A 25,483-nucleotide genomic window follows, 5' to 3' on the forward strand; every position below is an offset into this window, starting at 1 on the left:
TCCACCCCCAGCCCTGAGCCTGCTGCTTTCCCAGGCACAGAAAAAGAGGTGGAACAGATGCTCTGAGTCCATGCCGGAGTTAAGGATGAGCCACTCTGAGCATCCCCTGAGCTGGCATGTGGGATCACACATTAGAGAGCTGTTGGTGAGGGAAAGGCTCAGCATCATGTCAGCCTCTGCATCCAAACTACAGCACCCAGTGCCAGCTATATGCTTGGATCTGGAAAAAGGGGAGGGATAATTGCTTAGGAAAATGCTCTCTGGATGAATGCCCTGATGCTCTGTGAGGCCCAAGCGTGTGTAATTTGTTGTAGCTTTGCTGAGCCTCTTCTTTCTTTAAAAACAACCCAATAAGGATGTGTGTGCTTTGATGTCCCAGGAAACCGCTCTGTGCTCCCTGCGTGCTCCCATGGTCATGGAATTTCTCTTCCCCTTCAGGATTTCAAGTCCAAGGAGCTGCTCAGCCAGGAGGAGTTTGTGAACAATCTGCAGGACGATGGGGACAGGATGATTGAGCTAAAGCACCCTGCGGTCAAACCTATCCAGGTAAGGCAAGGGGTCCTCCCAAACCCTGTAAAAGAATGAGTGTCTCTGCATCGAGAGCCAGGAAGCGCTTTGGAGGAGACCTCTTCTGCAGAGCTGCTGTGCTACTCTTTCCTTCCACGGTGCCGCGGACAGCCAGCATCAGTCTGCCTGCTCCAGCCCTATGGGGAAGCTGAGGGCAGTGCAGGGTCTTCACCCCTTCAGGAACCTCCAGGAGACAGTGGCTAACGTTAGTGTGCTGGGACCAGCTCCTGCTCTGGCGCTCAGACGTGTGGTTGGTGCAGCCACATTCCTGCTGCTGTGAAGCTCCAGCTGTAACATGGCAAAATCTCTCCCAAGTTAAACCAGCCCCAGATCTCCATTTGCAAGCCCACAGACACGGTGGGAAGCTGAGGTGGGCTCAGAGCTGAGGCCCCTTGGGAAATGGTGGCTGCTCTGTACGAGCCAGGTCCTTGCCACAGTGTCCTTGCTCAGCTCAGCATCAGGCAATGTTTTTGTCTCCGCTCAACAGCAGCCTTCACTCTTGCTCTGGTCTCTGGGGCCTCTGGGGAAAGGAGAGCAGTGGTGGGGGGGTAGGACCAGCTGGAACCCACCGCGTCCTGCTCTGTCCCACCACAGGCTCACCAGGAAGCCCTGAAGAACGAGTGGCAGAATTTCCTGAACCTCTGCATTTGCCAGGAGAGTCAACTGAAAAACGTGGAGAGCTACAAGAAGGTAAAAAGCAATGAGGAGAGCACTGGCCATGGGGCTGCAGGGTCAGGTCTGAGTGGGCAAGCTGGGAAGAGGGACAGCAAAGGGATGAGGATGGGAGCTCCTTTGCTTGCATCTAGTGAGGGTATGTTGGGGAGACACCCCTCCAAACCAGTCCTTTAGTGCTGCAGGGAAGGATGGCTCCCATCTCATCAATTCAACCCTGTTGTGTTGGCGTGCTGGCTTGGAGGAGAGGGGCAGGGAGGGTTTGCACATCACTGTTACCACGTGAGGGTGGTCTGTAGGGTCTTGTGAGCCCCAGACAGGCTGCAGGAGATGTGCTGGGAAATGAGACCCATGACAGGACTTGGAGATAGCAATGTCCTCCCATCGCTGACCATTTCCCTACCCACACCTCCAGTTCCAGGATGATGCTGAGGCTGTAAGCCGCTCCCTGAAGAAGATGAGCTCTGACCTGGACACCAAATACAGCAAGTTTAACAAAGACAGCCCTGGGGTAGTGTCAGACCTGCTGCTTCAGCTGGAGGTGAGGTCCTCAGGGCTGGTGGCCCTCACCAGACCTAAGGGGCAGACCAAATGCCACAACATCCCCAGGAAATAACAGTGGGGAAGGGGAAGAGGTGGGTGAATAACCCTACTGAACCTAGTGGGACAGTTCATCCCAGCTCATTCCCAGATGAGGGGGAAGCCCACGGCAATGCTGTGCTCTGGATGCTGAGTCCCTGTAGCCCCCAAAGGTCTGCACTGCTCACGCTGTGGGGCAGTGAGCCCATGGGAAGGCACTGGTCCTCATCAGTGACACACAGCCTGGCCCCAGGTCACCATCAGAACGAAGAAGTGCAGGGAGGAGCTGCATGTTCTTGTCACTGAGACACTTGGATTAGAGGCCCTGCAGAGAACGTGAGCTGCTGGCACTCAAACAGCAGGGAAAGGTCCTCCCATCTCCTCAGCAGTGTCATGAGCCAAGGGCAAGGGAGAGATTAAAGAAATCTGACCTCAGGGGTGAGATACAGATAGGAGAGGAATATTTGCCTGGGAGAGAGGGAGGGGACGTGTTCAACACGGTGTCTTCCCATGCATGCAGCACATTTTGCTCTGGTGCTGGGATCTTGGTACCTTCTGACACTGGAATGCAGCCACCTCTTGGCAGGTCTCTGTTCCATTTCCAAGAAGAAAAGCTTCCCTAGGAGATTGAAAATGACAGAGTGGAATCACCTGAGGTTAGCTCAGGCTGCGCCTTCAAGGCCAGATCTGCTGTGAGAGAAGGAAACAGAGGAGAGTGTTGAGGATGAAAAGGGGTAGAAAGGACATGGAGGGGTCAAGAATGGAGAAATTCCTGACTCCACCTCAGCAGTGATCACACAGGGCTGGGCAACTGGCCCCAGCAGCCCCACTATCGTGTGACCTTCCCCTTCCTTCTCATCCAAGCCTGGTCACAACCACTGTCTTCTCTGTTCTCTAGAACGAGGAGAAAGCAGTGAAGCAGGTGGAGAAGAGCATCACAGACCTGAAGAGAAGGAGTAAAGAGATCAGCCCACTGAAACTACGCCGGATGCATCCGTCTCAGACCCTCACCTTGGACACCCTCTGTGACTGGGATGCTGGGGAGGTGGGGGCTTCACTGGCAGTACCCTCAGAAGAGGCAAGATTGCTCCAGATCTTGGCTCTGTGATGGGAGAAACCAGCCTGGTGCCAGAGAGCCAAGTCTCTCACTGGGTTTTGTGTCTTTGTCCCAGGTGCAGCTGGCCAGAGGTGACAAGTACACGCTGAAGGACAACAGCAACCCGGAGATGTGGGTGGTGCAGAGCAGCACCGGTGTGGTCCAGGAGGCACCGTCCGCTTGCTTCTCCATCCCTCCACCAGACCCTGAGTCCGTAGACAAGGTCAATAGGTGAGCCTGCAGTGAAGAGCCTGGCCCAGAGAGATGTCCAGACTTGCTCTTAGGTTGTAGCCAGTGTGGCTGCCTCATCTCCAGAGAAATAGCAGCTGGGAGCAACCTCTGCACTGCCTAGTATGAAATCCCTCCTGGAGAGGGGTTGTTCCCTGCACCCAGCTGTCTCATCGAGGTCCCTGCCATTCCTCGACAGCTCTGCATGCTACACAGACCTTGCTGTCAAAGAGTTTTCTGGCAGCCGGGCTTGATTTCTTCACCCAAACATGTGACTTGCATAGGTTTGACTAAATTCATTGCAGAATCAGTCTGGAGCTTGGAACTTGCTAAACAGGACAAGTTATCTGTGGAATCTCCTCTCAGACAGCCCCAGATGGAAACTGAGAAGTGTTCTTGAATCACCGTGTGCTTCGCTGCCTGGGTGCCCAGTCAGCTCCTGTGGTTCCCACAGGATGGATGGGGTGGTGGTGCAGGCAGCCCTGGCATTACCTTTATAATCATGTCCCTGGGTGCTGGGATAAACCAGTGCTGCTCAAGTCTTTGGGAAGAGCCCACAGCCTAGATACAGGGCTCCTTGGGCATGCCTGTGATGGGAGCATGGGTCCCCACTCAGCTGGGTGTGATTACTTCATTGTGCTGCTCTTCCTGAGTGCGAGCCCCTCTTCACACATCCTGGATTACTGAATCCTTTGGGTTTATGGGTTTCATGTGTGTTTTAAAACAGAACAGCAAAAGTTTGCCACATCCTCCTGGATAACAGCTCTAGAGATATTGCCTGGGAAACACTCGCCCTATTCAGGCCATGTCTGACAGCTTGTTCCATTTCCCAGGGTTTGCTTCCCTTCCTACACACAAAATGTTTGTTGTATTTCCCAGCCTGTTTCACCATTCAGTCCCTCTGCATGGAGCTATGTCCTGCTGCTGCAGAGAGACAGCCTTTGCCTGACAGCACCCAGCAAGCTGGGACACGGTGGTTTTAGAGCACAGTGCATGTAGCAGTGCAGAGCAGGGATGTGAACTAGTCTGGTCCTTCAAATAGCCTACAAGTAACCTGGAGAGGGGCTTTGGACAAGGGCCTGTAGGGACAGGCCAAAGGGAATGGCTTTAACCTGCCCGAGGGGAGACTGAGATGAGCTCTCAGGCAGAAGCTCTTCCCTGTGAGGGTGCTGAGGGTGCTGAGCAAGCTGCTCTAGTGGAAGGTGTCCTTGCCCATGGCAGGGGTTTAAGGGTCCTTCCAACCCAAACCATTCTAGGATTCCATGGCTCAAAGGCCCCTGCTTCCATCAGTCTTTTCTCACCCAGAGATATTTTTGGTTCTCCCAGCTCCTTCTGATCCCAGCTTGTTTTAGGACGGAACCATCCTTACAAATGAGACTTGGCATTTCTGCTGCAGCAGCCACAGAAGCAGCTGCTCGTACTTGCTTCCTGTGGAACTGCAAGGCACTGCAGTGGTACGGAATAAACATTCACCTTTGATAGCTGCTGCTGTGAGCTGGAAACATAGGCTCCAGTGAGAGAAATGTGCTGCTCAAACCAGCCGGCTGCTCTTCCTGCTGTCCCCTTTCCTAAGGGACACCTCCAAGTTACAACAGGCTGCAGGCTCCCAGCCTGCCCCTGCCTTTGGGAGCACAAAGCTGCTGCTGGGCCGGGCTCTGTCAAGGCTTGCTCCGTGGTTTCCACGCTGCTGGCTGATGATGCTCCTCTCTGCTCACAGGCTGGAAGCAGAACTGAACACGGTGAAGCAGAAGCGAGCAGCGGTTCAGGGCACCCTGAGATGCGGCCAGAAGGAGCAGGTTCAACCCAGCCAGCAAGGTGCGCATGTCCACTGTTAGTCGAGCTCTCTCCAAAGCCACCCCATGCACCTCCCTTGCGGAGCACCTAAACCTGGCTGGAAGCAGAGCAGCCACCCGAGCAGGCAGAGGTACCTGTACAAGTGCGAGGATGCCTTCTGCTCCGTGGAATAGCGCAGCCGATGGGATAACCTGACTCCTAGTGCTGCCAAGGATTCACTGTGTGGTCTCAGGCAATTCTCTTAAATTCCCTGTTGCCTTTCTCAACCTCAGCTCCATCAACAGCTGCAGGGTATTATTTAGGGTTGCAGGGGGATGTGCTTATCTAGAAGCCTTAATTAAACCTTGTTTGGGATCTGGGTCCCTTGAAGTTCTCTTCCCTAGCTGGGGGCTGTGGGATAAGCAGGCAGCCACGGCTAAATCCTAACCCCTGGCTAAACTGTGTTACTCCCACAGCTGTAGTTGGAAAGCTCCCAGCAAAGCTGAGCAGGGATAGGTCTGCATGACAGCACATGGATGTTTGTGTCCCTCCTCTGGACGTGAGCTCTGGTTGGCCAAGGCAGAGCTAAAACCGTTTTCCTAAGCCTTTGCCATGGGTAGGCACCTGCATCTGCATGATCCTCTGTGGGTTAGAAATGGTAACTGGATCCTTTATGGTTCCATCAAAACCGCATGCCCAGGAGAAGCCTTTGTGCCTCAGAGCTGCAAAACACAAAGGGCAGAGCTCTGTAGCAGGGTTATCATGAGAGGGAGCTTTAGGGACCATGCATGGGAGAGCTCTCAGGGCCATGCACCACGGCTGGGATGGCAGATGGGAAACAGGGATTAACCTAGGCTGTGTCTCACTGCAGCTCTGTCCAGGAGCCCCACTGTAGTCCAGGATGACCCTCAAGCTGACCAGCTTCTCAGTAGCCTGGATCGTGTTGGCAAGGACCTGATCCAGGTAGAAAAGGAGGTGTTGAACCGCGTGAGGTCTCCAGTGAACTTCAGTGATCCCACAGATGACCTTGCCAGGAGGATCAAACACCAGCAGGTGGGTGCTGCTGCTGCGGCAGAGCTGGAGCAGGGTGAGTTTGGTAGCACTGTGTCCTTGGCCCCAAATAGGTTGATACAGGAATTACATGGGAGATGACAGCTTGTGCTTTAAAGAACACCATGCTGCTGTTGCAAGGCTTTTAGGCTGCCTCAAGCCCTGGTATGGGACAGGTTAACCTAAACCCTAGGCAAATGCAGGCCCTTCTCTTGGCTCAGCCCTGTAGCAAGATGGTCCATTTGTTTCAGAGCCAGTTTTAGGGTGCCCTCAGCCTTGCCACAGGTATGCTGTCACCCTTCACTCCCAGGTCTGTAGCATAAAAGTCTGGGATAGAGGAAATTACTCCAAGGACCAGCTTTGGCTCACGTGGTGGGGAGTACAGACTGGTAGATGGGGGAGGGACAGGAAAAGAGGCAGTGCCCTGGAGCCCCTCTCCTTTCCTCTGTGAGAAGGTCTGGGTCTGTAGCAGTTCAGCTTGTTACACCTTCACCTGTGGGTGTTCATCCAGCCCTGGCAGAGGGATGGACTCAGGCACATAGGTTTCCTCCATCTCTGCCTCCTTGGATCCCTTTCCCACACCCTGGCCTTGCCAGACAGCCACAGTCTGGCTGGGGCTCTGCCCCAGGGGCCAGCTCCTCATGAGAGGGCTCCTGCACCCTTATCCCCACAGCAAAACCTGTCCCTGAGGGAGACACGTTTTCGCAACAGCCCTGTTATGACTGTGTTGGGTGACTCTGCTCCCATCTGATGTGCCAGGAAACAACAAAGAAACTTGAGAACCTGGGGGCAGCCAAGGATGCCTTGCAGAAGGAGTGTGAGACCTTCCTTGCCAAGAAACCCACCAGCACCTCGGCTTCCCAGCTCCCTGTCACACTGAATGCCCTCAGGAGCAAGTACAATGATGTCAATATGCTCTCCAGCCTGTACAACGAGAAGTGAGTGATGGTGGCAAGGCCTGATGGGGATGAGGGAAGGAAGTATTTGCACAGAGGTAGCAACACAGAGGCATGAGAAGATGCTTTTGGTCTATATGGGCATTGGTTGAGGTCCATCCCAGGCAGTCCAGCTTGGAAACCTCCCATCCATCACCAAAAGCACCTCTGAAGGAGTTCCTGTGCATAATCTGTGGACAGTCCACTACAATGGGTGTGTGTCCCAGCTCCGCTGTATGCAGCGAAATGCTTTCTGGGTAGCATGACAGGGTGGTGAGTGTGTTGCTTGTTCTCTGCCATGCTGCAGAAGCTCTGATGTTAAATAAGCTTAAACATGCAAAATCAGAGAGAAGAATGGGGTCTTCTGTAGCTAACCTTGTTGGTTTTCCCTTACCCAGGGCTAAGGCTGCCCTGAACCTGGAGACTCAGATTGATAACACAGACAAGATTGTCAGCACGTTTGAGGCCAGGCTGGCTCAGGACAGCATCATTCCTGCATCCCCCAATGCTCTGCAGGATCGGGCCAATGATCTGCAGGTAGGGCAGCATCAGGGTCTTCGTGAAGGAAGGGAGATCTCTGAGCTCAGGTAGCAACAGTGGGGAGAGTTGGACTTTGCTTATTTGAGCACCTCAAGCCTTTCTAAGGACCAGATCTTTGAAGGCTTTACATTGGTGTTGCAGGCTGATCTGCACTCACTGGCTAGCAAAAAGTTCTGTCCCTCTCAGGTTACCTTTGGGGTCCCTAAATACGCGATGAACCCCTTAGCATCTAAACTATATTGCTCTGCTTTACACTCATCCCTGTTCTTTCCTGCTCCCAATCTCCCTGCCCCATCCTTAGCACTCACAGTGATCCTTTTCTGCCTTCCTCAAAACTTTTCCCTTCTGCTCCATGCACTGTCCAACCCACCTTGCTTTCCACCTTCTTTACTGCATAAGTCTCACTGCTCCATCTCTTCCCTGTTGCACGTCTCTTGGAGAGCCTAACTACCCCCCAGGTGCTGCACAGTGAATAAGAGTATTAAGTACTTCTGTTTGGTGCACTGACTGATGCAAACCTGGAGGTGCCCTGTTTCCCCCTGCAGAAGATGAAGCGGGAGGTGGTGGCTCAAGAGGACTGTGTGCTGAAGCTGAACCGGGGACTCAAGGATGCTGAGCACAGCTGCAGTGCTGTGCAGAACAACTTCCAGGAGTACTGCCCTGACCTGCCGAGGCAGAAGCGGGAGGTGCAGCTGCTCAATGACCGCTACCATGCCGTGGCAGACCAGCTGGACCAGCGGTGAGGAGCTACGGCATCATCTCTGCTTCTCTTAGCTGACATGGGCCAGCATTAGTCAGAGACCCGGGAATATGTTCTTCATTGCAGAGCCATCCTGAACACTATCAAAGAATACTGAGGACTAGGTCTGTCTTGCTGTGTAGTTGCTACCTTCCTATGCACAGCAGAGGCTTTGAGCTTCCAGATAGCTGTGAGAAGCTGGCCTTAAGTAGCTGACTGCTGGCCTCTGCCTGACCCATGAGCCTGCCCAGAGAGACCCTGATGTTTAATAATTCTCACAGGCATTGCTGTTGCTTGCCTTTTTCTTTCTCTCATCCTCCCAGGTTGCAGTAGCAACCACAATGTGCACAGTTGGGCTCCCCACTCGGGAACCAGTTATCACCCCCTTATTTTTGTTGTCTTGGTTTTTGTTGTGGTGACATTCTCACCATAGTGTCTTTTTAGGAACTTGCACATGAATCTTTGCCCTTCCCTTTTATGTTGCTGATCACTTCTGTGCTATGCAGAGAGAAGACCCTCAGAAATATCAGCCTCACCTACCAGCAGTTCCAAAACTCCAATGAGAACCTGATGTTCTGGATGAACAACCTACCCAAGCACCAAGTGAAGACCACTGATGGGCCAAGCCAGGTGAACTACAAGCTGCAGGCACAGAAGGTGGGTTCCAGGGCAAGCCTCATAACCTGTAATGTTACTGGGATGGGGGGATTTGCTTATGAACAGTTGTGTGCTCCACCCATCACAGTGAATGAACTAGAACAAGGAGGCAGTGATTGCAGCCCACAGATGATGTATCTCACCCAGCTGCCTTCATCCTCAGTGCTGGTGTCCTCATCTGTGCCAGTCACCCCCAGGCTGATAACCTCTCCATGGAGAGGGCACACACAGAACCTGAAAGATTGCACCTTGGGCTGAGATGTTGCATCTGGGTTCTGCATCTTTCTCTCTCTGAGTGGATCCTAAGCTGACTAGTTCAGAGGATGAGATGTGGAGGCCTTTGTGTTGGCTGGTATTTATCTCATACATGATAAATCAGTATGGCAGCTCCTGGGCAAATGAGAGTGCTGCTGAGATCCTCTAAAACCCCCTCTTAAATGTATTCCTGTTCTCGTCACTCCAGTACGAGGCTGAGCTACTGCTTGTGTAAAGAGTATTACTGCGTTTCTGTATTTCAACCTGTCCTTAACACCATGTGTGTCTCCTGCAGAGGCTGGTGGAGGAGATCGAAAGCAAAGAGCCAGAGAAGAACGCAGTGATCAGACTATCCCGGAACGTGCAGTCCACGCTCAATGTATGGCTGGGTGTTCCCAGGTAGCACTCCCTTAGTGTCCCACCTGAGAGATCCCAGCTGATTCTTCTGTCTCTGCTCTTAACAGGACTATGAGCTCCAAGCAGGCAAATACAGCTCTTCTCTGGACCCTGCCCTGACTGACTTCGCTGCAAAGAGGCTGCGTGTGACCCCCCTGCAAGAAAGCATCCAGGCCCAGGTAAAATGTTAAGATAAAGGCATTGAAACAGTTGTCCAGCTCCTTGCCCAAGCCTCATGTCCTCTGCAAAGCCTTAATCCAGCCTTAAAGTGATCATGGTCCTAATCCCAAAATCCAGTGTCATCAGGGATCTCTTTGTCTATTGGTCAAAGCAGCGTGTGATCCAGAATTAGGGGTGTGCCTGGTACCTTTGGTCGAGATTGCTGATGATGCCTCCTTACCATATGGTGTGTGAAGATAAAACACAGGGCAGGTGTGTGGGGACAGGACTGAGCCAGAGCTCCTGTGTGCTCTTCCCAATTGCACCCAAGTTCTCCTGCATCACCTCGGGCTATTTGCCCATTGCCATCCATGTGTGGCCCAAAGTGAATCTGTAGGTCTGGACCATATGTAGGTTATCAGGCACCTAACAGGCATTCAGCTGAAGGGGACAGGGTCTCCTACATGAGTCCTTAGACTCTGTGTCTCTAGAAAGCCAGATGTGAAGACACAAATCCCTGGAATATTGCAGTACACAAAGTGCATCCAGGTGAAAGGAGGGGTGGCAGTGTGCCATCCCAAAGAGCTGTGCCAGGGCGAGGGGGGCAAAGCTCTCACTTCTGTTTCTGTTTCAGGAAAACGATGTAGCCAAGCTCTACATGGAGCTGGCAGCAGCAAACAAACAGCAGCTCAGCCGGCTGGAATTTGCCAAGAAGATTGTTGAGAAGGTACCAGCTTAACAGCTCCTGGCAAGAATGGGGTACTCTAGCTTGGGGATTGAACTGATCTTTCCAAAGCTGTCAGACTGGGATCATACCGCTCCCTCCCCAGATCTCCACGTCCAAGTGTGAGGAAGGACAGAAATGGAAACCCCTGTGAGATAAAGACCACGAGTTACCACAGTTTCACTGACACTGGTCCTGTTCTCAGCTGCATCTAATCGATGTTCACAGACTGACAGTTTCAGATTCAGCTGTGGCTGGTATTTAGTGCTCACAAACTTCTGGAAACATCCCAAAGCAGTAGAACTTTTATGCCTTTTTAGAGCTTGATTCACCTGTATTAAAGATTGCTGGGCTGTATGATTTTCAATGTGCTTAGGAAGGACAAGAGATTAAACTGGGGCACTCTGTGATGCTGCCATGAACCATCTGCATAGTGGGGACTGGCCATGTTACCCTCCCTCAGCTGAAGATACAAGGCAGCACAAAGCACCTTTATGGGCTGCTGCAGCACCACCATGACGGGGAAGACACCAAGTCAGTTGCTTGAGATATTGAGAACGTCATAGAAACCTAGAATGGTTTGTGCTGAAAGGGACCTTAAAGCTCACCCAGCTCCAACCCCTGCCACGGGCAGGGACACCTTCCACTAGAGCAGCTTGCTCCAAGCCCTGTGTCCAACCTGGCCTTGAGCACTGCCAGGGATGGGGCAGCCACAGCTTCTCTGGGCACCCTGTGCCAGCGCCTCAGCACCCTCACAGGGAAGAGCTTCTGCCTAAGAGCTCATCTCAGTCTCCCCTCTGGCAGGTTAAAGCCATTCCCCTTGGCCTGTCCCTACAGGCCCTTGGCCAAAGCCCCTCTCCAGGTTTCCTGCAGCCCCTTTAGGCACTGGAGCTGCTCTAAGGTCTCCCCTTCTCTTCTCCAGGCTGAACAACCCCAACTCTTTGCCATTTATCAACAGTTTTATTTGGTGGTTCTCTGTGGCTTCTGTTCCAGTTCTGTCTGTCTGTCTCCTACCGCACCTTGTTATGGAAAGGCCTCAGTGCCAGATTCAGGGACTCAGTTTCCTTGCCTTTTTTCTTGTTTTAATTCCTTTTTGGTTTTCCCTTGCAGAAGGAAGTGCATGAGGACATTGAAGCTGTACGTGAGCAAACCCAGCAATCGGAAAGCAGAGCCACAAGCAGCAGGGAATCTGAGGGGTTGAAATCGCAGCTGGAGGAGGAAAGGAGGAAAGTGGCCAAGATTGAAGGGGACCTGGAGGAACACAGAAACAAGCTGCTGATGTTGAAGACTCAGAAGCCCATTGAAAAAGTGGAAGAAAAGGAGGTGATAGAATATTACAGAGACCCACAGGTGGAAAGCAACCTGTCTAAGATGGCACAGCAGATTGAAGAGGAAGGTAAAAAGAGGCAGAGGTTGCAAGAAGACATTGACTTGATGAGCCAAAAGCTTGCCCAGATGGAGAGTGAGAAGAAAGACACTCCTGCCCAGCTCCTCACCAAAGAGATCACAAAGATTGAGAGAGATCCAAGCCTAGAGAGCCAAGCAGCCAGTCTTCGTCAGGAGATCAAACGTCTCCAGGAGGAAAGCTTGGCTGCTGCTTCTGAACTTGAGCAGCATAAGAGAGAGCTCCACATACTGGAGCGAAAGCAGCCCAACATCCGAGAGAAAGTGGTGGTGAAGGAGCTGATCAAACTGGAGAAAAACCCAGAAATGCTGAAGTCTGTGAGGACCCTGCAGCTACAAATTGATGAGGAATCCTTCAAGAGGAAGTCTGCAGAGGAAGCCATAGTGAAAGTGAAGAGCAAGATTGAAGAGGTGGAAAGACTAATTGAAATGGCAGAACCCAAAATTATTGTTAAGGAGGTGAAGCAGGTAGAGCAGGATCCAGAGTTATTGAGAGAGTCTTCCAAGCTGAAAACTCTGATTGAAGAAGAGAGGAGCAAAAACATGATGCTTACAGGTGAGCTGGGAGAACTGCAGAGCCAGTACAGTATTGCAGAGAAGCAAAAGCCGAGGGTAGAGGTTAAAGAGAGGGTCAATGAAATTTTCCTGGTGGATCCTGAAACAGAGCGGCAAATTGCACACCTGAAAAGGGAGCTGCAGGAAGTTACTCTGAAAAGGACAAAGGTTGACAGTGAAGTGGAGGAGGCCTTAGCAGAGCTCAATGTCCTCAGGTCACAGAAACCAGTGGTGGAACTTAAGGAGGTCATAGAAGAGGTGGTGAAACATGAGAAGAGTCCGGAGATTCTCCGAGAAATAGACAGGCTGAAAGAGCAGCTCAATGAACTAGTGAACACCAATGGCAGGACCCAAGAGCAGCTCATTAGGCTGCAGGGTGAAAGGGATGAATGGAAGAGGGAGAGATCCAAGGTGGAAACCAAGCTAGTCAACAAGGAAGTAATCCGCTACGAGAATGATCCACTCTTGGAAAAAGAAGCTGATCGCCTCCGTCAAGAGGTGCGTAACATGTCTCAAAAGAGGAGAGCTGCAGAGGATGCAATCTATGACTTGCAGAATAAATACATGCTACTGGAGAGGAGAAAGCCAGAGGAGAAGGTAGTAGTTCAAGAGGTGATACTGACTCAAAAGGATCCGAAGCTCCGAGATGAGCACAACAGGCTGCGCAGGAGTCTGGATGAGGAGGTGAGCAACAGGCGGCGTCTGGAACGTGACGTGCAGCAGGTTCGTGCACTGGTGGAAGAGCAGGAGAAGTTGCTCAATTTTCAGGAGGATCGAAGCAAGAGGCTTGCACTGGAGAAGGAGATGAGACAAATTACACTGAGAATAAAGGAGCTGGAGGAGAGCCCAGCCCCAGTGCAAGAAAAGATCATTATGGAAGAAGTGGTCAAGTTGGAGAAGGATCCAGTCCTTGAACAGTCTGCTAGCAACCTACGCTTGGAGCTGGACCGTGAGAAGATGGAGGTGCTGAACTTGCAGAGGGAATGTAAGAACCTGCAGATGCAAGTTGATGTCCTGCAGAAAACAAAATCCCAGGAGAAGACCATCTACAAGGAAGTGATTCGAGTAGAAAAGGACAAAGCACTGGAGAGTGAACGTGCACGCATCTGGGAGCTGCTGAACAGGGAGAGGGGAGCCAAGCAAAAGGCAGAAGAGGAGGTGCGGCGGCTTAGGGAGAAGATTGAGAGAGCTGAAGGCATGAAGAGGACATGGGCTCGTGAAGAGACAGAGCTGCAGAAAGCCAGGAACCTGGCCATCCAGGAGAGAGCCAGCTTGGAGAGTGAACTGCGGGAGCTGGAGAGGCAGAAACAACAGAAAGTCCTCTTCCTGAGGGAGGAGTCCAAACTGCTTAACCAACGGACGGAGAATGACAGGCAGAAGAAGAAGCAGCTGCAACACGAGTTCTCCCTGCTGGAGGCAGACATCCTTAGGGAGAAGGATCAGATCTACAACAAGGAGAGGTTCATTCGAGATCTCCAGTCAAGAGTCAACCGGGAAGAAATCAACCATGAGACCCAGATGAGAGAGACAAACCTGTCCACCAAGATCTCTATCTTGGACCCTGAGACAGGGAAGGATATGTCCCCTTACGAGGCCTACAAGAGAGGAATTATAGACAGAGGTCAGTACATCCAGCTGCAAGAGCTGGAGTGTGACTGGGAGGAAATCACCACCCTAGGCCCAAACGGGGAAGTCTCATTGCTCCTTGACAAGAAAAGCGGGAAGCAGTACTCCATTGATGATGCGCTACGGCTGAGGAGGATCACAAAGGAGGAATATCAGCTGTACCGGGATGGCAAGATTCCCATCTCTGAATTTGCCTTGCTGGTGGCTGGGGAATCCAAGCCTCCCCCATCCCTCTCTATTGGTTCCATCATTTCCAAATCCCCAGTCTCGTCACCCACCACTCACCAAACCCAAAGCTTCTTCCCCCCAGCCTCACAGAAGGGCTTCTGTGATGATACATCCCCCATTGCTGGGGTGTATGACACCACCACCGACACCAAGTACAACATCAAGACTGCTGTTGTAAAGAAGCTGCTTGATCCCATGACGGCTCAGAAGCTCCTGGAAGCCCAGGCTGCCACGGGGGGCATCATAGACCTCATTTCTCGGGACCGGTTCTCAGTCCATAAGGCAGTTGAGAGGGGGCTGATTGACAGGACCTACATGCAGAGACTGCTCAATGCCCAGAAAGCTTTCACAGGGATTGAGGACCCGGTAACCAAGCGAAGGCTGTCTGTGGGGGAAGCAGTTCAGAAGGGATGGATAACCAAGGAGAGTGCTTTCCCCTATCTGGAGGTCCAGCATCTAACTGGAGGGCTCATTGATCCCAAGAAAACCGGTCGTATCCCCGTGCTGGAAGCTGTCCAGACAGGGATGATAACAGGCAACCTGGCCAACAGGCTCCAGGATGAGTCCAGCTATGAAAAGGATCTCATTGACCCTATCACTAAAGAGAAGATAAATTACAAGGAGGCCATGGCCCTGTGCCAGAAGGATTCTCTGAGCAGCTTCCTGCTGCTCCCAGCCACCTCAGAGGGTTATCAGCGGTACCACCAGGCGAGCCGTTCCCCCAAGCTCTCACGGTTCAGGCACTGAATGGATTCAGGCACATACTGGATCTGGTTCCTTCAGGAGTTCTTCCCTTCAAAACACCTCTCCCCTTGGAGGCAGCAGCGATCACAGGAACAGAGCATCTAGCATTTAGGGCTGCACACTCCTCTATCTTAGCTATCTGCTTCCCAATGCAGCTTGGCCGTGCAAGGAAGAAAGTGTGATCGTGAGTGTGCAAAAGGGGTCTCCACAGCCCCCCGGGCGCTGCTGCGACAGCAAAGGGGGGTTGATTGTGAGAACTCCACTGGTAGTGGGTTAAATGTGTTCATGGCCAGAAAGGAGGAAGAGCCAGAGCATTTTCTAGTTGGGTCATTCTTCTGCATGCAATAAACATAGGAAGTGTGTCTCTGTGGCTGTGTTGTCCCTGCAGGCTGAGGTGCAAAGTGGCGGAGGACATGGCTCCACTGTGGAGTGTCTCCTGGCTTTGTGGGATGAGAAAAAGGAGTTTCTATTGACATGAGCTGCTTCTCCCCCTCTCCCGAGGGCTCTTTTAGCTGACATTGTTTGGGAACTCCAACACACCCAAAACAATCCATAAGGGTTTTCTCCCTCTCCTTTCCCCATCAGGGCAGCAGCAGCATAGCCTCTGTTTCCATATGGCCTAGCTGGGATTTGAAGTCTGGGCTCCAAGAAGAAATTGTTCTCATGCTGGCAAGCTCAGCATAGTCACAGGTCCCTTTCCCTTCCTGCTGGTAGGCAGTGGTAGTGCTCAACATTAACAGTCGAGTCCCGTATAGAAATGCCATTTCCAGTCCAAGATCTGCCTGGGCTCTGTCCATCCCCTGCAGGGTCTGTTTATTGTCAGGCCTATGGCTGGTATCTGTAGCCATCTCAGCTGCCGTGATCAACACAGGACAATTTGTTGGTTTACAATGGGGAAAACTGCTGCCCACACCCTAGAGCATCCATGCATTCCCAGCCAGTTTCCTCTTGGTAGAGCACTGCTGCGACACGGCACACTGCGTTCCCCTCCTGGCTGGTCTGGACCAGGGGACACATGAGGGGAGAAATTCTTGCCTGATCTCCTGCCAGGGCAAACGCAACAGCCCTTGGAGCACAGGAATACAGTCAGATGAGGATCACATCCCAGCACAACCAGTGTGAGTCCCAGCTCCTCAAAGCTGCTGGGAGCAGCCTTGCTCTGCTCCAGATTTCTCCCCTTAGCTGGCTGAACACTGGGAAGATCCAGCAGCAGCAGGGCTGTTGCCTTTCCGCAGTTCACCTCTGCCCAGCAGGTGAGTTTGCTTCAGCCTTCCCTTGCCCAGTTCCATGGGACTGCCCCTCTTGCCAAGGAGAACAGTGCTTGCTTTTAATGCACAAGGTTCACGTGGTGACTCTTTCCTGAAGTGCTGATTAAATGGTTCTGGGGAAATGCTCTGTAACTGAAGGACTTGGTGTCCTGGTAATTAGGCACTCAGTTAATTAGTGTGGATAAAGTGTTCCCCTGCTGTGAGGTGGGAGGTGTTCACCCAGGGCTGGTTGAAGGCATTAAGAGATGATCAGGTGCTTGAGTAGGCTCCCTTCAAGGCTGGTCTGCCTTTACTTTCTGAATAAAACCCCACTAAAAACCCTTTTCTTTGGTACCAAGTGGCCCTCACCTGCAGAAAGTAGCTGGTATCATGTATTCCTGATGTGTCTGTAGGAACACCACACAGCCATGGAGCTTCCCCAGAGCCCAGGTGGCTTGTGAGTTGCTCAGGAGCCAGGTAGTGCTTTTCCTCCCTTCCTGTGCAGAGGGTGATGTTGCTGCATCATGGCTTTCCCAGAGTGGGTGTTTCAACACAGCTGCTGTTGGGTTCCTTTTTTGGCAGTAGGGTTGGGTCACAAATATGTGAAATTCAGGGTGTTGCATCATCTTATTGGGCTAGATGAGCTGTAGTATTTTTATTTATGTTTCTGGTCTTGAAGAAGGCTGTATGGAGGCCTCAGAGCAGCTTCCAGTATCTGAAGGGAGCTATAAGGATGCTGGAGAGGGACTCTTCATCAGTGACTGTAGTGATAGGACAAGGGGTGATGGGTTCGAACTGAAGCAGGGGAAGCTCAGGTTAGATATAAGGCAGAAGTTCTTCCCTGTGAGGGGGGTGAGGCGCTGGAATGGCTTACCCAAAGAAGTGGTAAATGCTCTATCCCTGGCAGCGTTCAAGGCCATGTTTGACAGCCTTGGACAGCATGGTCTAGTGGAAGGTGTCCCTGCCTGTGGCAGGGGGTTAGAACTAGATGATCTTAAGGTCCTTTCTAACCTGAATCATTCTCTGATTGTATGTATGTCCTTGGTATTTACTTTTTAATGCAGATCTTAACAAATCAAAAAGCAATCTCTCCTGAAAACAGCTTGTCTGGTACAACACAAGATTTGCTTGCATAGAGCAAACAGTATTGTCTCTATGAAATGAGATAACCTAAAAAAACATATGCAAGGGTAGGGAAATGATTCCCATAACAGAACTCATCCACGTCTCACAAATGTGCCCCTGTGAGCTGGGTGTTGTCGCATAGAGGTTATGAGAGGCTGCAGGAGCACAGCTTCTCAATCTTCCTGCCACGCAGTTCTGGAGGCTGCTGCTGAGCCCAGCCCAGGGGCAGGTGAGTAACATGTCCCAGGGTTTCACTGTGGGGATCTGTCAGGAGTTGTCCCAGGGTTTCACTGTTGGGATGTGTCAGGAGTTGTCCTAGGGTTTTGTTGCTGGGATCTGTCAGGAGGTGTGGCTGCTGCAATAGGGATTCCAAAGGTCTTTTTGGTGCCAGGAATAAAGCAGAGCCACCCACTGCCTTGTGTTGGGTGGGGAAGAGGAATGAATGATGGAGGATGTTAAAGAACATAAAAAGGACATGGAACTGTTGGAACAAGTCTAGAGGAAGGCCACGAGGATGATCAGAGGCTGGAGCACCTCCTGTATGAAGACAGGCTGAGAAAGTTGGGGCTGTTCAGCCTGGAGAAGAGAAGGCTGCATAGAGACCTCATAGCAGCCTTCCAGTATCTTAAGAGGGGCTATAGGGATGCTGGGGAGGGACTCTTCATTAGGGACTGTAGTGATAGGACAAGGGGTAATGGGTTAAAACTTAAACAGGGGAAGTTTAGATTGGACATAAGGAAGATGTTCTTTACTGTGAGGGAGGTGAGGCACTGGAAAGGGCTGCCCAGGGAAGTTGTGAATGCTCCATCCCTGATGGTGTTCAAGGTCAGGTTGGACAGAGCCTTGGGTGACATGGTTTAGTGTGAGGTGTCCCTGCCCATGGCAGGGGGGTTGGAACTTGATGATCTTGAGGTCCTTTCCAACCCTAACTATTCTATGATTCTATGATGTCAAAGGACAGCTGAACTTGGCTTTAGACAGGTAGGTCTTGTATTGAGAGGGCTTTCCAGGAGGCATTCTAAAGCCTTCCCTCCACTGTGCAAGTTCTCTGATATGTGGTATATGCAGAAGGAGAGTGTTGCTACAGCTCTGTGTGCTCTGTGTGCCCCTCTCCTTTACTGCAGTGTTTATCTGTCATGAAAGTCTATGAACATGATGGCTTTTGGGATAGCACTTTTATGCTGAGGATCACAGTCATTAGGAGGGCATGTGTGTGAGTGCACGGAAAGCAGAAGCACAGAAGTTTGTCTTTCTTATGTTAAAAATCTGTGTTTTGGGTATTTAAATGTAGAACATAACTGAACTGGTTTGTGGGAACCTCTGATGGAAAGCAAGCCCATCTTACCATCGAGACTGCACTGGCCTGCAAAACCATCAGTCCCATGTCCACAGTGGAAGTGAGAGCACATCTTTGCACCTGCCAAGGGTTTGGGCTGGAAAGGATAAAAGAAAGAGTATAGGAGATAAGAAAAGGACAAGAGCCCTGTGGGAAAAAAAGGATGAGCCAGACTGGGCTGCCTCGTTAGCTGATGGGCTGCCCCAACCAAAGAACAAATGCCAAGGCTTCTGAACAAATGACAAGCCTTTATTTCTCTTCTGTACTGAAAAGAAAAAGATGTAAAAAACACACCAAAAGTTAGGGACAATTCTTGAATCATTTGAACAACAACATTTTCAAGATAATAAAGTGAAGGAAACAGCATTATGTCTGGACCAATGGTGGACAACCAGTGCTCTAGCTGTTTCCAGCCGTATACATTAAGTGCTTTATGTTAACTGGATCTTTCGGATTCTTGGTCCCAGCTAAGGTACAAATTAAGACATCATATAGTGCATTTCAGCTTGTGAAAGAGCAGAATGCCAGCTCTGTTAAACAGCTCAGATTAAACAACTTGTCTAGTGCTGACAAGCCAAGGCTTTGGTAACAGCAGCGGAGCAGAGAAGTGCTCCCCTGCCCGCAGTGGAGCGCCGGCACACCCTGCTGTCAGAAACTGCCACCGGCGCACCTGGGGATGTGCCGGTGCTGGGAATGCGGGGATGACTCCAGTGCTGGCAGACATCACTGTGTCACCTTAGCTCACCAACGCAAGGACAAACCTCTGAAAGATGATCTCTCACATTTCAGTGTTTTACGCTGATAAATACCCCCCTACTTTTGCACGTGACCCATTTAAAAGGGTTCTATGGGCTGTAACTCAAACTTTCCCCCAGGAAAACAGGCTGAGAGTCTCTAAATGCAAGAATGTCCCCTCCAGGCTCCTCAGGAGAAGGGATCCCAACTGTATTTTCTCATCTGCAGTGTTTCTGCAGCACACGTTGCTCTTCAGGCTTCCGAGGGCTTCTCTGGAAGAAGTACTGGTGACTGAGGGCTGCCTTGGCTGAGATGCGCTTGCTGGGGTCATACAGGAGCAATTGCTACCAAGAGGAAACCCAGAAGAATTAGCAATTTAAAAACAAAATGATGGAATGTACCTGCATGTGGTGGTCCTAGATGCAGATGTTGCTCCTGCTTTTCCTCCTTTCCAGGCTTTGGGGGTAACCCACAGCTGGAGTTACCATGGGAATTATGTTAGAAGGGTTTCTTGACCCTCAATGCAGTGGTTTCCTAGAGGAGCCTGCAATGACAGTCCTGCTTTAGAGCCAGGACTTAGCACTGTTTGATGATTTGTTGTTTCTGCAGGGGCAGAGATGAGCATTAGAGCCAGGTCAGCTAATGCACATCCAGGTAGATCAGTCCCAAATGTCCCTGTTCTTTTCCCAGTTTCAAAAGGTCCTGCATGTCCCAGGGTCTTGTTCTGATGATTCTGTGGTCAGAACAGAGTCCCTAAAAATAGTGCACTTGTTACTCACCACCAGTAAGTCTCTACCATCTCGATTTAAGCTGGGAACAATTTCTGTCATCTCCTTCCTTGCCCACTGGGGAAAGTTCTCCTTGTAGTCAGGCAGCTGGGTCACTCCAGGCCAGGTCTCCTCAGTGGGAGTGCCCAGAGTGCGAAAGATCCGGAAGAGCTGATCGATCTCAGAGTCCCCTGGAAACAGGGCCTTCCTGGTCAGCTGTGGGGGAAAGATAATTCCCACCTTTCTATCAGTTCTATTTCCTGCTGTAAGCAACCCTATGTCCCAGCAGATGCAAACAACTGCACAGACAGGTCAGTGGTTGGGAAAGTCACAGGTGTGGCTGCTTGTCTCCAGCACCTCTCCATGGATCCATGTTCCCCTGAGGCTGCCTCCCTTTCAGCCAGTTCCTTGTCCTTCTTTGTCTCCAGTTTCCTAACACCTGTTCTTGCAGGTTAGCTCCTTCCCCTCTTACTTGCCCAGGATCTGCTGCTTGGCAGCTCCAGAGGCTTCGTGAGCTAGGGATAGTGCTATTACACTGCAGGGATAACAAAAGCCCTTCAAAGTGGTGTATGGATCCCAAAGAAATCCACTCTGCCATGCTATGAGAGTGTTAGCTCTCTGCAGCCTATTATGGGGACATCTGCAAGAGGCATCTCCTCCCAGGGTCAAAATGCTGCAGCAAAAACATTGAAGTTGCCCCTTCTGCAAGGGGAGGCACCAAAATTCCCACCTACCTGGAACTGCAGCCAGGCAACAGAGACTTGGCCTTCTGCCAGGCACATGAGGGTGGCAGATTTCCTTCTGAACCCACAGTTAAAGATCAGCTAACCCTCACAGAATCATAGAAAAGCTTGAGTTTTAAAGGACATTAAGATCATCTTTAGTGTACTTCCCATAAAATACACCCCAGCATAGGGTGGGACCACACTATCACAGATGCTCTGTGTCTTGCCCCTTCTTCCCCACTTCCCATTGCAGCTGCATCCTCCCTGCTCATTAAAAAGGCTATTTAAACCCATTCTACCATTTCTGCAAAGATGCAGCCGACGCTCCAGATATCCACAGGGGTTGAGTAATATTTGCATCCCAGCAGTATTTCAGGGGCTCGGTACCACAGAGTCACTACCTGGTAAGGAACAAAGAAACAAGTTTTGGCTGTTTCCCTGGATGAAAGCAGAGGTATGGAATCCTCTCTTCTCAGCTGTAATGCAGTGACTGTACAAATCAGAGCATGCCAAAGCCATGCTGAATTAACAAATACCTTAGTGACAGCATGACTGGGATTAACAGATCATCCTTCAACAGGAGCCTCTGCAACAAATAAATATACCCAATGCAGAGAAGGTGGGAACCCAGCTTGCAGCCAGTCTAGGGCAGAAGCAGTCGGCACACTGTGTGGGACATGAGGTAGCCCTGTAGCTGCAGATGATGTTAAGAGCATGTGCCTGGGCAGGCCTGTGCCACTGTTATGGATGAGTAACTTATGATGCTGCTTTTGTTCACGCACTATGGATTGTGTACCCCACTCTCAGGTAGCAGAGAGCCTCAACAGTACCTCATGAGTGTACGTGCGCAGGGGGACACCGAAAGCTCTTGCCAGCCCAAAATCAGCCAGCTTGATTACTCCTGCTTCGTTAATGAGCAAGTTCTGTGGCTTCAAGTCCCTGTGTATGACTCTGTGTGAGTGGCAGAAGTTCACACCCTGCAGCAGCTGGAAAAGGTAGTTCTATGGAGAGAAAAGATTTCAGACAAGGCCACTGTGAAACTACTTTGAAGGCTGGATCTCATTTATAGACCTGAAGGGGAAAACAGACCTTGTTATAATGCAACACTAGGCTGGCGGGCCACTACTCAGAGACCCACACAAACTGCTCCCACCCTATGTGGAGACAGAGAGATTCCAGTCAAGTGGCAGCTCCTTCCACACATCTATTGCTCTGTAACAAGGCAATTAGTAATAGATCCCCCAGTTGTCCTCTTAGGAGCAGTTTGTGCTGCAGTGAGATGGGCTGGAGAGCCTGGAAACAGCTGGGAAATGAAAGCACTGAGCAATAGTGTCATGAGGGTTTCCCAGCTGAATTGTCTGAGATCTGAGAGACTGAATGCCTCCAGCCAAGGATGAGTCTCTTCAGAAGAAGCCAGGGTATGAGCAGCTCAGTGATGGCTCTGCCCAGCAGAAGGCAGCAAGGACACATGCCTTCTGCCCTGCCTGTTAGCATTCCCTCCATGCTGTACCTTGACCAAGCTTAAAGGAAGCTCTCTGGTTTGGGATGAGTCCATGTATTTCTTCAGGTCTTGATTCAGATACTCAAACACCAGATAGAGCTTCTTCTGGCTGTGTATGACATCCAGGAGCCTGCAAAAGAAATGCAAGTGCTCCCTTTGGTACCTGAAAGGTCCTCCAGACCCAGAAATCCCTGCTCCCACAGACTGCTCTGCTCTGGGAGTCCTTTGGAGCAGAGAGAGGCAGACACAAAAGCAGAATCTAGCATAGGATAGCAGCGGCTTGGACCAGCCTGTGTTGCTGGAATGAAGTAGCAGTGCTGTGAGCTATTGCTGAGAACCAGGGAAGTGTAAATGGTTCCTGCATTTTCCTATTTGGCTCCTGTCCTGCAGTCAGGAAGGACAGGAAAACCTCTCTTGCTGAGGAGCAGGAGCTCATCGATGAGCTGCTGAGAGGGTACATCCAGGTCTTACCTTACTATGTTGGGGTGCTTCAGCTCCTTCAGCAGTGAGATTTCTCGGATTGCAGTGCTGGGGACACCCTCCGTGTCGCTGCGGCAGAGACAGGCTGCATAGCACCCATCCCCCAGGATCCCACAGCCTGTGTCCCCCTTTGTACCCCATCACCCTGTGTGGGGCAGCGTGTGTCACGCTGAGCACCCTGGCTCTGGGATGGAGCCGCGTGTGAGGCGGGGGGAAATGGAGCCGTGGGGAAGGAGAAGGAAGGGGTGGTCTCAGTGCAAACTCCGAGGCGGAGCAGGTTTTAGAGCACCTGAGGGCACACTTGGAGAAGCAACAGTGGCTGAGACGCCCGAGCCTTGAAGTTGTCTCTGAGGCAGACGGAGCCTTGCGGGCACCATGCCCCTGAGGAACAGGACACCTCCCAAAATGGTGGCTACTTCCCCTTGCCTTGCGCTGTGAAGCCAGAGCCACGCAGGGCCAGGTGAGGCCCTAGCTGCTTGCATGAGCTGGTTAAGAGACATTTCTTTCCCTCATGTCAGGCTTTTGTGAGCCTCCTGCCCCTTGCAGGGCTCAGGACCCTCCTGCTCACCCCCACGGCAGGCCTCGGGCCTTAGGCCCCAGAGGAGCCATTTGCCTTCCTCACCCCCCCCTCTCCTCAGCACCCTGTGCATGGCATTCCTGGGCTCTTCCCCACTCACGAGTCCAAGCGGATCTTCTTGAGGGCCACCAGCTGCCCCGTGCGCTTGTTGCGAGCCTTGTACACCACGCCATAGGTGCCCTCCCCGATCTTCTCCAGCTTCTGAAACACCTCCTGGCAGGGGTCCATGCCGCTGCCGCTGCCTCGCGATGGCCGCGGGGGGTGGCTGGCACTGCTTTCTGAGGAGCAAAAGGAAACGGGGGAAAACCTACAGCCAAATGTGTGTGGAAAGGGTCTGCTCTTCCCCTGAGCTGCTCTTGGGGTCTGGGTCCCCTCTTGCTGCTCCCCCAGCGCAGGGACCTGCCTTTGGCTGAGGCAGCAGCAGGCAGACAGAGCCTGCTGGGGCTCTGGGGGGTGTTTGGGGGTCACCCAAAAAAGCCCAACACACCGTGCAGCAACCAGTACTGGCTGCAGCGTGACCCACAGTGCGCTGGCTAGAGCAAAACCAGGGCAAAATGGAGGCAAAGGGTGCTTTGGGCCTGCGGCACGGGCACTGCACAGCGCCGAGGGAGGCTCTTCAGCCCTTTTACAGTGCCCGGCACCAAGGCGATGCAGCAAAGAATGGAGGTTCCCTGGGGATGCTCAGGTCAAACATACAGCAGAAGTGTCTTTTTTTCTTCATTTCTTGTTTCGTGTGTTTGTTCTCTCTTGCGAAATTGCCCCTTGAAGCTTCCCACTGTGGGCTGTGCCACTCAGCCGGCCTTTCGGGAGATGTCCTTGGTGGGGGTTAATCATTGACTTGATAGCTGGCAGGCAGCAAGATTAAAAACCCATTATAAATGGGCACGCAGACAGGGCCATTGGGCCCGTCCTCTGGAAAGCTTGGGGGTTCCATGTCTCTGGGTGGGCACAGCAGGACATGGGTGCATGGGTCCACAGTGCAGACCCCAACTTTAGGTGACCCCCAAAAGACTGCTTTAACCCATTGCTGAGCCAGCTTAACATCCTTGTGCAACTGATCCTGATTTCTGCCAATGTGAAAGAACCAAAGGGCAGTCGTTCTCTGGCTGCAGAGGGATCCACGTGGCTACGGCCAACTCCAGTGTGGGTTCCCCAGTGGCTTGTGAAGGTTGAATTTGTCCTCATATCTCCACTTGGAGTCACTGCTGAATCTGCTCTCTGCTTCATGGTTGGTTGATTTTCTGGTTGTTTTCTTGTAGGAATCTGGTATCTTGGCTGTTCCCAGCCCTGGCGTCGTGGCTATTCCCAACTCTCTGGCAAACCTGGCCATTTGGATAAAATTTAAGCATGAGGAGGAAGGTGGGAGAAGAGAGAGGAGATGAGGTGTAAACATAAACCCACCATGACAAGCTCATCACTGTCTCTTAAAGAACCAGGTTAAAAATCTTGGCTCTTGAGTTCATGTTTTTGGACTTGGGCAGAACAAAGTGTGCTGAGGCAGGGTTTTTGTATTTCTGTAACTGTGTGAATGAAAAACATAAGGCTAAACTAAGATTAAAGATTACAGAAAGCACTGTAATTACTGAGCTACCTCAGGCCCTTGAATCAAGCCTGCTGGTAACAGGGGACTTTGTCAATACCTGCTGTGTTTTGATCTGCTGCTGTGCATTGTACTGCTTCAGTCCCTATTTTCTGTACATTTCACCAGCAAAAAGCAGAAAAGGCTGAATTCTGCCTGCAAACCACAGTCCCAGCTACCTCCAGGTCCGGGCATTCCTGTAGCACAGGAGTCTCCTCTCTTGCACTAACTTATTCTCATCCCACATTAGTGATTTTTGGTCTTTTTGTTGATGGTTTAGTTCTGCCAGGTGGGCTTGGCACCATGTTCTTAAACCAGAGTGGCTCTGATGTAACTTCATCTCCTCTTCTTGCAATGTTTTCAAAGCCAAGCCCTTCTTTATACACCCAGTGCTGAGGAGGAGGCAAACTGCACATCGCCAAGTTTTCTTACACCATCCATCCAGCAAATCCAGGGGTTTCTGCAAGGCCTTTGTGTTATGCAT

The 25,483-nt window shown here is 51.5% G+C and overlaps 2 protein-coding genes across 5 annotated transcripts in view; one reads left to right on the forward strand and one right to left on the reverse strand.

Moving 5' to 3' along the window:
* EVPL (envoplakin) overlaps window positions 1-15,289 on the forward strand; it is a 35,128-nt gene extending 19,839 nt beyond the window's left edge. For both annotated transcript variants that reach the window (XM_062632224.1, XM_062632222.1), the window contains exons 8-22: window positions 439-546; window positions 1,162-1,257; window positions 1,655-1,780; window positions 2,717-2,863; window positions 2,991-3,145; window positions 4,860-4,957; window positions 5,787-5,968; window positions 6,725-6,903; window positions 7,299-7,437; window positions 7,986-8,179; window positions 8,686-8,836; window positions 9,387-9,470; window positions 9,556-9,666; window positions 10,281-10,373; window positions 11,481-15,289. In XM_062632224.1, the coding sequence (XP_062488208.1) occupies window positions 439-546; window positions 1,162-1,257; window positions 1,655-1,780; window positions 2,717-2,863; window positions 2,991-3,145; window positions 4,860-4,957; window positions 5,787-5,968; window positions 6,725-6,903; window positions 7,299-7,437; window positions 7,986-8,179; window positions 8,686-8,836; window positions 9,387-9,470; window positions 9,556-9,666; window positions 10,281-10,373; window positions 11,481-14,930 (5,313 nt within the window). In that variant the 3' untranslated portion in view covers window positions 14,931-15,289. The remainder of the gene's footprint in view (window positions 1-438; window positions 547-1,161; window positions 1,258-1,654; window positions 1,781-2,716; window positions 2,864-2,990; window positions 3,146-4,859; window positions 4,958-5,786; window positions 5,969-6,724; window positions 6,904-7,298; window positions 7,438-7,985; window positions 8,180-8,685; window positions 8,837-9,386; window positions 9,471-9,555; window positions 9,667-10,280; window positions 10,374-11,480) is intronic.
* Window positions 15,290-18,863: 3,574 nt separating this feature from the next.
* CDK3 (cyclin dependent kinase 3) lies at window positions 18,864-24,284 on the reverse strand. 3 transcript variants are annotated; one of them, XM_062632226.1, is made up of 7 exons: window positions 23,521-24,283; window positions 22,835-22,912; window positions 22,373-22,493; window positions 21,693-21,863; window positions 21,162-21,263; window positions 20,150-20,353; window positions 18,864-19,714 (listed from the first exon to the last, which is right to left on the reverse strand). In XM_062632226.1, exons 1-7 carry the CDS (start codon window positions 23,646-23,648, stop codon window positions 19,589-19,591), a joined length of 930 nt encoding a protein of 309 aa, XP_062488210.1. In that variant the 5' UTR covers window positions 23,649-24,283; the 3' UTR covers window positions 18,864-19,588. The 3 variants fall into 3 exon arrangements, with proteins under 3 accessions (XP_062488210.1, XP_062488211.1, XP_062488212.1); XM_062632227.1 differs by lacking the exon at window positions 22,835-22,912 and having other exon boundaries at window positions 23,521-24,284; XM_062632228.1 differs by lacking the exon at window positions 21,693-21,863 and having other exon boundaries at window positions 23,521-24,284.
* Between the last annotated feature and the right edge of the window lie 1,199 nt (window positions 24,285-25,483).

This window comes from Pezoporus occidentalis, unplaced genomic scaffold (assembly GCF_034315485.1).
Source record: "Pezoporus occidentalis ecotype Australia unplaced genomic scaffold, CSIRO_AGI_Poc_V1 ctg387, whole genome shotgun sequence".
Classification (NCBI taxonomy): Eukaryota; Metazoa; Chordata; class Aves; order Psittaciformes; family Psittacidae; genus Pezoporus; species Pezoporus occidentalis.